General features: G+C 31.3%; 1 protein-coding gene across 2 annotated transcripts in view; it reads left to right on the top strand.

The window, feature by feature from the left end:
• The window catches only part of RICTOR (RPTOR independent companion of MTOR complex 2), a 138,167-nt gene that overhangs the window by 63,640 nt on the left and 60,467 nt on the right, over positions 1-14,060 (top strand). For both annotated transcript variants that reach the window (XM_003792948.3, XM_003792949.3), the window contains exons 4-6: positions 4,440-4,504; positions 5,327-5,458; positions 11,428-11,491. In XM_003792948.3, coding sequence (XP_003792996.1) covers positions 4,440-4,504; positions 5,327-5,458; positions 11,428-11,491 — 261 coding nt within the window. The remainder of the gene's footprint in view (positions 1-4,439; positions 4,505-5,326; positions 5,459-11,427; positions 11,492-14,060) is intronic.

Genomic DNA, 14,060 nt, shown 5'->3' with positions numbered 1-14,060 from the left:
AAAAAAAAAAAGAAAATTATATTTCTCTGAATCCATAATTTTCTCCAAAGAAAATTACTTATCTCATACTAGCTGACAAGTATGAGAAAGATAATGCAGGAAATGAGAACCAAGTACACACTTAGGGGAGAAACTAACCCTTGAAGAAGATAAGACTTGTATACTTTATTGGTAGGATTTCAAAGCATATCCACTTACATAAACATTTATTATTACTATAGAAGAAGAACAGAAGTTGAGTTGATATGTATAATTCATATATAATTTTAGAAAAATAATTTTCCCATTTTAAAAGCATAATACTTTATATGTTGAAATAAATTCTAAGTTTCTTTTTTCTATTAAGTTTATATATTAGAATATGTTCAAGGTTTAAGTAATAATAACACTACAAACTGACTTTTTTTTGTTCATGTATGGCACCATGTAGAGACAATGCCACTGATCCGAAATAACCTGAAGAATCTTAAATAGTAAATTATTTTAAGTAGTGAAATTGTGGTTTTCTTGTGTGTTGTAATTCTTTGAAATGACAGTTTTTATATGGTTTATTTTTAGTTAGCTGTTCTGGAGAAAACAGTAGTTAAATTCATTTACTAATTTTATATATATACATAAAATATAAACATAATATGCATAATATGTAGTCAGAGTATAGTTCTGTAGACTCTTGATTTTGAGACTAGAGAAGTTAAATAAGATAATGTTCAGTTGCTTTTTACCTCTGCTTCCTCTCCACTTCTACCCTGTATAAATAATTTCAGTGCAAAATTTTAGTAACATATTTCACAGTGGGCTTTGGGCTCAGACTGGTTTGGTTTCATATATGGCTTTATCACCTCCTAAAGCCAATTATAGATCTGTGGCCTTGGAGGTCATATTAACATCTCTAAGCCACAGTTATTTTCATTTATAAAAATACTACCTTTCTGGAGTAGAGAAGATTTATAATCAATAAATATTACTTATATATATCCACCAATACTATGTATGTCTCCCTCCCTAGATTGCACACCGCAGAAAATAAATCACCTCTAATTCTGTTTCCTTTTTGTTGTTAAAATCTTTTTGATGTTAAAAGGTGTGTGTTTAAGAAATGTATCTTTTTGTCACTTTTTCTCCACTTAGTGGTAGGTTATGCATGTTTTTCCTTAGGATTTATGTTACATTATATTAATGGTAATGTAAGTTTTACTCTTTATAAGCATTTTATTTTCATTTTTTAATACTGTAAATAATGTCTTAACATCTCATTCTTGAACTGGCTTTATGTATTTTTAGATTATTTTATTAGTAAAAGATCTTCAAAAGTAGATCTGCTCCTGGTGCATTTTTCAGTTTATTTTACGAAGTATTTTAAGTTTATAATCTCATTACCAAAGTATCTTCTTGCCTGTACAATAGATACAATAGTATTGTAAAACAATTTCTTGCCATTTTGTTAAGTTTCTTTTACGTCAAATTTTACAATTTCATTCAAGTTTTAGAAACCACGAATATATCTTGTGTTTATTTGTCAATTATATTTTTCTTCAGTACATACTTGTACATTTGCTTTCCGTGTTTTCCTTTTGGGTATTTGGTCTTTCTGAAACATGTTTGAACCTTTCACATTGTAATGATCTGTGTTAGTTTGCTAGGTAAGGATGGAGGGCTTTGGGCTGAATTGTGTTTTCACATAATTATGTGTTAAAGTTCTAACCTCCAGTGTGGAATGTGACTGTATTTGGAGATAGGGCCTTTTATTAACAAATTAATAAAAAGTTAATTAAGGGAGACCTAGGGTGCATCACTATAAGGAGATTCTTCTTCTGGGGTTACCAGGAACAAGAAACTTAAAACCCTAAGCAGAAAATCTTTGAAAATCAGGAGTGGTGCTTACAGTATTTTTGTGGTACAAAAATCAAATTTGTCACCTTTTTGGACTTGATCCCTCAACAGGCTTTCAGTTGAAACCTTGGGTAAAAGCCACAGGTCGATAGATACTCTTACCAGGACAGCCAGCTAATCTGTCTAGTGGCCTGACAGAGAGAAGGCTGAACTCTTCTATGGAGACAGATAACATTGTAAGAAATTCTGCAAGTTTTAATATAATCAAAGATTAAGGAGCCACCAAAGGACGAGATTACATGACTAGAACAAAAGGGAAAACAACTAATGACACACCCAGCGATGATCTACATCATTCAGGCTTACTTAACCAACAAGTACGTTCAGTAACTATGATTAATATGCCAAGGAAATAAAGGAAACTATGGAGAAAATGAATTTGAAATGAAGTTTTTCATTAGAGTATTAGAATGTCTAAAGAGATTGGAAATTCAGAAAGGGGAAAAATATGATATTTAAAATTAGCTTATTCAATATTCTAGAATGTTAAACACATGAGAAGTCATATTAATAGAAAATAGTCAGCTGACACATTGAGATAAAAAGGAATAAACAAAACAGAAAGGAAGATTTATAGAAAAAAACCTGACATACTTAATTGAATTACCAGAAGAAGAGAATAGAATTAAACAGAAGTAATTTTGAGGAGATAGTATACAAAATTTTTCGAAAGTGAGACTATTTGTCAACCCAGCAATTTAGGAAGTTTTGTTTACATTAAGCAGGATATGTATAAAGGAAACTACACTCAGACACATTATAGTAAGATTGGTGAAAACCAAAGATTTAAGAAAAATCTTAAAAAGACCCTGAGAAAAAGGACATAACTTTCAAGAGAGCCAATAACAACACTGATGGTAGACTTCTCTGCAGAAACAGTGGAAGCCATCGTGAGACTACTGGAAGAAAATAGCAGCTAACCTATAAGGTCTGACAACTAAGTTGGTGAACTTGCCACCATATACCTCTGTTGGCAGCACCGTACAAACAAGTCAGTAAGGTTTCATAACTTTACTGTATCAGTGTCTCACAGCTGTGTTCATGTCAGCATGTGGCAGTGTCTTGCTGCGTGGTGCTCAGAATTGTCATTCTGAGTTTTTATGTGCTAGCAGCAGAATGTTGGAGTTTGAATTAGAGTGAGGAACAAATGTTTGTACATTTCTTGTTAAACTTAGCAAAAGTGGAAATGAAATAAGGGATATGTTAGTCCAAGTTTATGGGATAATGCCATGAGGAAAATGTTAGTGTCCAAATGGATTAAACATCTTCTGAGAGGACAGAAGGTGTCACAGATGAAGAGAAGTAAGAGTGGCCAGTAATGGGCAGAATGGACAAGAACATTACAAGAATTCTTTGATTTGTGTGTCAAAATAATCAGCTGTGAGAAGCATAGAAATACAGTTAGGAAAATCTTAAGTGAAAATCTTGGCATGAGAAAAGTGTGTGCAGAAGTGGTCCTGAAGGAGGAACTCACTGATGAACCAGAAGCAAAGAGCTCACAGGGTGGTGGCTAAGAGAGTTTTTAGCCTGTAAACAAATAGCTATATTGAAACACCCTTCTTACTCACCTGATCTGGCCTCCAATGACTATTTTCTTTACCTAAAGATAAGGAAATATTAAAAGGAAGACATTTTGATAATATTTAGGACATCAAAGGTAACATGAAGACAGCTCTGATGGCCATTCCTGGAGAGTTCTAAAATTGCTTTGAAGGGTGAATTAGGTGCTGGCAGGTTCTCCAAGGAGGGTACTTGAAGGTGAACATAGTGATATTCAGCAATGAGGTATGTAGCACTCTTTTTAGGATGAGTTCACAAACTTAATTGTCAGATCTTGTAAAATTCTCTGTGTCTAGCAAAATACCCTTTAAGCATTCAAGTAAAAAATAAAGTCATTTCCAGAGAAATAAAAACTAAGAAAATCATTACCTGCAACCTTGGCTAAAATCAAATTAAAATACCAACAAACAAGTCTACAGCAACAACAATAGCAAACACTTCTTCAACTTAAAGGAAGAATATCCATTGAGGAACCACCAAAGTGAAGAAAGGAATAATGAAAAGGGTAAATATAAATTGACATTTATTAAATGCTGTTAAAGAAAACAGTAACAGTAATGCCTTATGGAGTTTTCAAGGTAGAAAAAACAGCAGTAAAGTGTAATGCAAGGGGAGTAAGTGAAATTAAAGTCTAGCATTTGATTGAGGACTTGGTAAAATAATACTTTCTGTTAGACTGAAACAAGTCAATAATGCATGTTGTAATCACTGTGGTAACCACTAAAAGAATAGTTTTCAAACTATTGAGGGAAAAAACAGAATAATAGAAAATAATTGATTAAAAATTCAGGAAATGAGGGATAAACTTAAAACTTGTAGTAATAAAAAGTAGTAAGATGATAGAAATAAAGCTGCCTATTTGAGCAATCAATCCTATTTTTCTAAATATTATAAGAAAAATATTATTTTCCAGCCTAAAAATGTTCTAAATATGTACCACGTGAAAATACACAACACCTATATGCACATTTGCTTTGTTTTCCTAACAGCTTCTTTGTGATATTGGCCACAGTGAAGAAAAATTGGGTTTTAACTATGAGGATATCATAATTTGGTAAGTGTAGTTCAGTCACCTCCCTAACCCTCCAGATTTTAGCAATTTTAATTTTAGTAATTTTATGATTGAAAATAAAATAATGTAGCATTTCATATTTGATTTTGTAGAAACAGTTGCTTGAACCTTGACCATCAGTAGTATTGTTGCCTTGTGATTCTTAGTCATATTTTCTAATTACCAAATATGAAGAATCAAAGCAAATGTTCAAAAATATTTGGACTTTTTAACTTCTTAAATCTGAAGTTTGTGACTGAATTTCTCATATCCAGGAATAAGAGGAACCTATAACTATAGGCCTTACCTAAGACAAAGTGTTCTTATGACAAACTTGATTTGCGTAAGCACAGTAATAGAAACGTAACGTTGTATGGTTTATAAACATCTTTTTGGTACGTTTAGAAATTTAAATTGATATAAATGGTCTTGCCTGCTATCATTATGAAGTATTTTTATTATTGGTTTAAGCCAATGATTCTTTGGGTGGGATGGAAGCAGGCAGATAGAGGAGATATAGAGACATATATGATATAGCTTGAACAAGGCATATTTAATTTCCCATTGTTTATATAAAATAAATTACAGACGGTAGAACCAATCTTAACATCTTCTTAATTGGTAGGAATGTACTAAGGAGGAATAGAGTATAACATAAAGTAAAATTTCATGGCTTAAAGTGAATGGTTTCTGTATGTATGAATTGCAGTTAGATAGAATAAACCATGCATAATTATAAGTTTTGCATATTTCAGTAAGTTGATAGTATAATTTTGTGTTTGAAACCCATGTAGCCAAACTTCTTTTTTGTCTGTTTTCATACAGTTTGCGGTTAGCTTTATTAAATGAAGCAAAAGAAGTGCGAGCAGCAGGGCTACGAGCGCTTCGATATCTCATCCAAGACTCCAGTATTCTCCAGAAGGTGCTAAAATTGAAAGTGGACTATTTAATAGCTAGGTAATTTTCCTAGAGTTGTTTTTAAATATGTTATAAATATTTTTAAAAATTTTATTCAGTTTTAGTATGCCTGCCATAAAGGGTACAGATTTTTTAGTGGAAATCTTAATGAATTTTGCATCTATGTATGACCAAGCAACAGTATTTACATTTCCAGCGTCCCAGTAAAGGTAGTAAACATTTTGACTTTGCTCGTTGTAGACTAATTTTTCTTGTTTTTGAGCATCATGTGTTGGAAATAATACCGAGTGATTCTTTTTTTCTCACTGTTTTTGAGATTCATCCATGTAGATGTATCTTTTGTTTGTTGCTGTGTAGTATTCTATTTTATTAATAGAACACAGTTTATTTCAATCTATTGATGATTTTTCTGAGTCGTTTTCAGTGTTTGACTATTTGGAATAAAGTTGCCCTGAATTTTTTTTTTTTTTAAAGACACAGTCTTTCTCTGAAATTCAATAGTATGGTATAGCTCACAGCAGCCTCAAACTTCTGGGCTTAAATGGTCCTCCCACCTCAGCCTCTCTAGCAGCTGGGATTGCAGGCAGAGCCATTGTGCCAGTCCCAAACATTCTTGTACAAGCTTGTTGATGGGCATATGAACTCATTTCTCTTAGATGTGTGTTTGACTTGAATTGGTGAGTCATAAGGTATATGTATTTTTACCTTTAGTAGATACTGCTGGGCCATTTTCCAAGTGATTACACTTGATTTGCACTCCTAACAATGTATGAGAGTTTCAGTTTCTATACTCCCTATCAATACTTACTATTTTTTAGTTTTTAACTATAGCCTTTCTTGCATAGTTTTCATTACAGGGTCCCATTTTGGTTTTAATTTACATTTATGTTTACGTTTCCCTTCTGCGTGAAGATGTTAAGCACCTTTCATGTGCTTGTTGATGGTTCAGATACCTTTTCTATCTTTTGCTCATTTGTAAATTGTCTTATTGTGTAGGAATTTTTGATGACTTCTGGATATGAGTCCTTTCAGATATATGTATCAAGAATATCTTCTCCAAGTTTGCCTTGCCTCTTCACTCTTTTAATGGGTCTTTGATGAACTAAAGTTCTTAGGTAATGAAATCCAGAATGCCTTTAGTCTATTTCTAGATCTATGTTTTCTTTCAGAGGTTTTATTCCTTCATATATGTTGAAGTCTTTGAATCATCTGATTGGATTTGAACCATCTGATAGGATTTGATCTTATTTGATTGTTGTGTAAGACATGAAGTGTGTGTCAACTTATGAATTATTTTTATCTTCATGAATATACAAAAAGTATTAGCATTATTTATTGAAAAGATTTTCATTTCATGTCTAAATTCATGTCACTTTTGTTGTAAATCAGGTAACTAAGTATGGATCTATTTTTGTGTTCTCTGTTCTCTTTAATTGGTCAATGTGTGTGTCTGCTCTTGTGCCAGTTTTTCACTGTTTTAATTACTGGAGTTTTATAATGTATCTGTTAATGTGAATTTAACTTTTCTTCTTTAAGGCTATCATGACTATTCTGGGTTTTGCATTTCCATGTAAATTTTAGAATCAGATTGTCCATTTCCATACACATAGCTGAGATTTTATTGGGGATTGCATTGAAGTTCTGGATTAATTCAGAGTGAACTAACATCTAATATTGAATCTTCCAAACACGTATTTATTGGAAACTTTGATTTCTCTCAGCATTTTGTACTTTTCATTGCAGAGGTCTTCAACATATTTGTTAGATTTATTCTAAGATACTTTTATTAATATAATTTAAAATGCTTTACTGTTTCTTGATTCTAATATATAGAAAAATAATTTGGAGGGATATCAAACTCTTATCTAGTAACTTTGCTAAATTTGTCAGTTCTAGTTGTAGATTCAGGATTTTTTATGTAAATAAGCATATGATAACCCTTTTCAAATGATGACCTTTTTTTTCTTCTTTCCAATCCTTATATCATTCTCTTTCTTGCCTTGCTGCATAGGTTAGAATATAGCGCTGAGTAGAAATGATAGTGGACAACTTAAGTTTTGATTCTGAACTCAAGTGTAAAGTATTCAGTATTTTACTATTATTTATTCTTCATGTCAGCTTTCAGTAGTTTTTCTTTTATAGTCTTGTTTTATTCTTGAAATAAATACCACTGGTTTGTGATGTCTTACTGTGACTGTATACAACTGACTTTGGTTTGCTAATATTCTGTAGATTTTTGCACTTATGTCCATGAGAGGTACTGGATTATCTTTCCAGAGGTACTGGATTATTTTTCCATTCTTCTAGGGTCCTTATGTGGTTTTAGTATTGGAAATATGTTTGTTTTATTAAAAAAACAGGGAGGTATTGCCCATTTTTAATTTTTTCAAGAGTTTATTTTGTAAGATATATGTTAGTTTTCCCTATGTGATTAGTAAAATTCACCAGTGAAGCTCTGGCTAAGTTTTCTTTTTTAGGAAATTTTAAAATTATGGACTTAACTTTTTTCACAGAGTACTCTTCAGGTTTTTCTTTTTCTTGTGTAAGGTTTTAAAGCTTTTCTATATTTTTATTCAGAATAAACCTTCATATTGGGCTACTCCTATAATTATAAAATAAATGTCTCTCTCCATTGCTAGTAATTATTTGTTTTGAGAGCATTCCTGTTACCTGACAGTACACCATCACTACCTTTTTTTACTTTATTTCTTTGAATCACTTTTATCTTGTAATTGGAATATTTATACTATTTATGTCTAGTGTTTTATTATGTGTAATTTATGGACTATAGTTATATATATTTATGAATGTCATCTCACCATTAGTTTTCTAGCATATTTGAGTTTGTTTGCCATTTTGCTATTTGTATTTGTCGCATTTGTTATTTGTTCGTATAGTTCTCCTTTTTTTTTTCCCCCCTTTTGGAATAATCAAGAATTTTTTTCCTCTTCTATTAGAGTGTTATAAAGTCATCTTTTACTAATCGCCTTACAGATTACATCATGTGTCTTTGATGTGGTAAGGTTTAGCCTTTTATTGCTACCAGCACAATGCCAGAAACCAGAAAACCTGGTTATTGTTTTAAATTAGTACTACATTTTTGTCATATACAGTAATATTTTTCTCAGCTTAATTGAACTTCTTTTGGTGTTTTATTTCTTTTTTAAAATTCAGAATTTTGGGGATATACATGTTCTGTTTATATACTTTGTTTTTGTACAGAGTGAGTCAAAATTATAAAGTTATAAATGTGCCCTTCCCCTGTAGTCTGCATTGTACCCAATAGGTGTGAATTTGTCACATTTGTTCTTTGTTTTTATAGTTCTCCTTTTTTATTGTTCCCTTTGTTCCGTTCCCTCAGCCCTCTTCCCCCCAGTCTAATTTTCATTTAGATTTACTTCCATATGTATACTTAAGTGTTGATTAGTTCCAATTTGGTATTGATCACGTTTGTCTCTCTATTCTTATGTTTCACTTAGAAGAATGGGTACCAGTCAGTTCCATACAGATTATCACAAAAGATACTAGTATTAGTGGTTTGTTTCACGTCTTTGTGATTATGAATTATGCAGCTATAAACATCCAAGTGAATCTTTAAAAGTTGTCTTTTAAAAAAATTCATATTAATATGGGGGAATATACAATTATATTACATAGTTTACTTTTGTAAAGTTAAAATCCAACTTGCAGAAGTGTCCTTCACCCAGGAAATGTCCAGTATACCTGTGCAGTGTACCCATTGTGTTTTAAATTGTAGTTATTTGTATTTACCCATACTATTTGCCTATTCTAGAATTCTTCCTTCTTACATTAACATGCTTTCATCTTGGATGGCTTTCTGTTTGATGAATTTCTTTACCATTTGTTGTAGTGGAGATCTACTAGCAATGAATTCTCTCATCTTTTTTGCTTCTGTGAATGGCTCTATTTTGTTTTCATATTTGAAGGTTGTTTTATCACAGATTATTATTTTTCAGTGCTTTAAAAATAAGTTATTATTTTCTGGCTTTCTCTCTTTTTCCCTTTTTCATTCACTGTTGAATTGAGTCTGTCTTATTATTTCTTTGTGATATCCCTTGTTTCCTCTGGTTGCTTTAAAGATTTTTATTTGGTTTATATAATGTCCTATCATGTAGTACTCTATACATATGTGTACACATGTATATAGCACTCCATGTATACATATGTGTACACATGGGTCTTTTCATTGTCCCTTATGTTTCTGATGTCTTTTCTGGATTTTTCGACTATTGTTGTTAAGCTTTGTACTTCAGAGTGCTTGCTTTCCTTTTTTACTTACTCTTTTATTATTTTAATTTTCCATTCTGCTAGTAAATTAGTCTCTTAAATTCTTTTAAGTATTATATTATTATATTCTTATGTAAAGATTTCAGGTCTTTATGTCTACAATGTCCCTTCTATTTTCTTGAGCATATTAACAATAGTTATTTAAAGTTTCCTCTGACAACTCTAATATGTGAACACCTGTGTTCTGTTTCTATTACCACTTTCTTTTTGGTTCTTGGCCTTCTGTCTGTTTTAAACTATGCCTCATACTGTCTGATAGAACTTGAACATTGATATACAAAATTACTGGCTCAGGATCATGTTATATTTCTTTTAAGAGAGTTAAGTTTGGTTTTGGAATGTTGGCTTATTACACTCATTTCATTAAAGTTTAGTTGTAGCTTTGCCTTTGCTCCTAGAAGTGACTATCTGAGATTTCAAGTATAAATACAGTTATTTAGCAGTTTACCCAGTATTATACCCTAACCTCTTTTTTAGAGTATCATGTACCCACTGAATCTCTGCTCTGTTCCTTTGCTTCTCAGAATAGCTTTTTGCTTTGTTAAAACTATGTGTTTTTAGTCCAGCAGGCCAGACATTTTTTTTTTGCCAGTACTCTATGGTATTAAGGCCAAAGATTGACAACTGTCCCAAGGTTAAAGGCCTGGTTAAACGTGGGCCCCTGTGCTTCTCTTTTCAGGGATTGTTCTTCATTGCCCTTTTCTGGGTTGTCATATACTATAAAGTTTTTTTTCCAATCTTTATAGTTGTTTTGTCAGAAGGTTGGTCTCATCCTAGCATCTCTGTCATGGCCAGAATTGGAATTCTATGTTCATTAACTTTTTAATGGACTTGCATTAGATTAATTGTATTCAGATAGAAAAAAAATGTTTTTTTTGAATAGCAAATGATACAAAGCATTAATGAAAATAGTGAACTACCTAAACATAAATGAGTGATAATTAATTTTGCTTGTCATACAAATCATTTCAGAATGGGATAATTTAATAAATTTTACAAAGAAATTTCACTTTAGTGATATTTGATTGTATACCAATTTTTTTTTTGAGAGACAGAGTCTCATTTTATCACCCTTGGTAGAGTTCTGTGTCATCACAGCTCACAGCAACCTCCAACTCCTGGGCTTAAGCGACTATCTTGCCTCAGCCTCCTGAGTAACTGGGACTACAGACACCTGTCACAATGACCAGCTATTTCTTTGTTGCAGTTTGGCTGGGGCCAAACCCACCACCCTCGGTATATGGGGCATGCGCCCTACCCACTGAGCCACGGGTGCCACCCTTGTGTACCAATTTTTGAAGTGAATTAGATTTTGTGAAATAGAAGTTTTGTGGATAGTGCATAAGACTTAACTTTGGCCCTAGTTAAAATCACAAACTAAAGCAGGCTTGAAATGTTTTCCCTTTATAATTTTTATAAAATGTCTGTGACATATTTCAGAGATAGATAAATTTTTATAGTAGGCTTTTTGATACTTTGCTCTGTTCGTGAGTCTTTATAGCTGTATGTAGTTTTATAAATTACTTAAATTTTTTAAAACATTGATCACTGAGATATAATTTACTGATACTGAGAAATCATGTGTTAAAATTTTTATCTACTGTATGAATATTGCAAACATGGGTCTGATCTAGTGATATTATGATTTAGAAAGTTGTTAATAAAATTTCATCAATGATTAACTTTTGTGTATCATATAGGTGCATTGACATACAGCAGAGCAACGAGGTAGAAAGGACACAAGCACTTCGATTAGTCAGAAAGGTATGCTTTATGTGTGAGAGTAAAAGGCAAATTGATAATTATTGTGTTAAACATTTACGTTTTTAGATTCAACTGTTCTATAAAATCTTTTCATTAGAATTTATAGACTAAAATTTTATTAAGCATTTTTATTTTAAGTTATATATAAATTAAATGGATCCATTAAACTTTGAGATAAACATAAATATTTTTTGTAATTATGTGATTGGGTATAGCTAGGACAATATTTCTTATAAGTTATTCAATGTGAAGAATATTTCTACTTCAATAGACATGTAGCTGTAATTACTGATGTGATAAGTTATTGGAAAAAAGATTACTTGTCCCTCTATCCTGGTTTTCTCTTCATTGCATACTTATATTTAATGCTATTAAATGGATTTCACAAATAGTTGTGAGCTCCTTATTTTAAAGATGAATTTCATTACAATCCCTGAGCAATTGCAATGAACAATTCAGGCCATTGTACAGCACAGAAGTTTGCAATTTAAACTGGAAGGAGAGGGTGTTAAGAACAATTCATAATGCTTCTCATCAGGAGGCGTTCTAGGAATGCTGTGTTATTGTTTAATGTGATAGCCTAATTGCTGAGGAAAACAGTGAACTGGAACACAGCCTCAGTAAGACAAGTATCATATTTTGTCTTAAACATTCCTGAGAATCTTTAGTATTTGTTTATTAATGTAAAATTTATCTAAAATTATTTAACAATTGAACGTTTTTAGCTTTCTCCTTTTTTATCTTTGAATTCAGTACATATTCCAAAGTGGTAGACTCTTCACTTTGTATATTAACTAGGATTCTTCTGGTTTCTTTCCCCCATCCCTGTTGTTTGTCTTGTGCTTAGTAATAATACCTACAGGTAAGCATAAAAAGGAGCAAATCGATAGATGAGTTCAGTCTTAAGTTTGAAATTCAGGTGAGAGTGGTATTAGAGATAGATTAGAAAACTTTTGTTATAAGTAAACTACTATACCAGGACTTTGATTTGGCTTTTCAAATTTAAACTTAAGATTAAATTTTTAAAATTAAATTTTTTAAAAATTAAATTTTAAAATTAAAATAAGATTTAGGGCTTTTATTTGTTCATATAATCCTCCTACTGTCATGACTATGAAAATCCAAGATAAGAAAACAAAATTTGTTTCTGAAAAACTTAGGATGACTTTTTGGTTATTTGGGTTATATATGTCAGTATTTATCATATTAGGAATTAAAATATATATTAATATAAAAATAGTGATAAACCCATTATATGTAAATATAAATACAAAAATGATTATAATAGCAAAAATGATTCTATTTTCCATAAAGGCAAATCAGTGAGAAGAGTGCTATTGTTTTAATATTTTGCAAATATTTTTAATGTTGTCTTAATATACATGGCTAGATTATCATATTTGCACTTGGATTTGATCTGTTATGATATCAAATGAATAGAGTCTCTGGAAAATATCACTATTAGCTTGTGAGAGAATCAGTAAAAAGGACAAATAAAGTTCTTGTATTGATATGGAAATAGTTTTAATTTTGTAGAATCTTGGAAAATATCTTAGGGACCCTCAGAATTTTCAGACCTATACATTGAGATTTGCTGCCTTAGAAATTGATTTTAAAAGAAAAGACAATTTCATCCTTGCGCGGCCATGCTAATCTGCTCCGTATCATTCCAAAGTGAGCTACTGAAGTGAGCACAAAAGTAAATATGCTGCTGAAGTGAGCACAAAAAGAATTTCAAATGGATTCATATAATTAAGTTCATCTTTTTTGGGTTTAGTAAATATTTTACTTCAGTCTTATAAAGTATTTTGTACAAGTGAAAATTTAATTCATAAAATAGTTCAGTAAAAGTAAACAGGCTCTTAAAAATAATTTACTAGCACCATAACAAAATTATTTTATTCTGTTATCTTCTGCAATGCAGAGTAATTTAAGTAATTCTTCTCAGTGGAAGAATTGTGGAGCTAAATGTAAAGCACATTTGCTGAATGAACAGTAGCTTCTATAGGCCAGATAAACTACAGTTTCAATAGTACTTTTACCACCTGAAGCACATGTTTCTTTTTTCCAATAAGACTTTGGCAAATGCATTACAGCTTGAATATCCAATACCTTTAATGCTGGGGATCAGAAGTGTTTCAGATTTTGGATTCGGGGATGTGACCCAAAACTAAACACAAAATTCATTTATATTTTATATATAGTATGCACCTTATACACATAGGCTGAAGGTAATTTTATGTACTATTTTTAATTTGTTTATGAAAGCAAGTTTGTGCACAGTAAGCCATTTGAAGGCAAAGGTATCAAATGTAGAATTTTCTGCATGTGCATCATACTGTCCAAAGTTTTGGATTTTGGAGTGTTTCATGTTAGATTGGGGATGCTCATCCTACAGTAGAAATTAATGTTTAATATCATAATCATATCCAACATAAATGATATGTTTAATATCATAACTATTACCATATATGGTTGTGGAACTATATTGTTTTTGTGTGCATTCAAAAATTTTTTTTTAATTTTTAATAAAATTTATTTTGAAAGAAAAGCAAAAGTAATTTTTCCT

The sequence above is a fragment of the Otolemur garnettii genome, unplaced genomic scaffold (assembly GCF_000181295.1).
Source record: "Otolemur garnettii isolate 467f Iridium unplaced genomic scaffold, OtoGar3 scaffold00063, whole genome shotgun sequence".
NCBI classification, from domain to species: domain Eukaryota; kingdom Metazoa; phylum Chordata; class Mammalia; order Primates; family Galagidae; genus Otolemur; species Otolemur garnettii.
The sequence above is the reverse complement of the archived record's forward strand: the minus strand, read 5'-3'. Positions and strand labels throughout refer to the sequence as shown.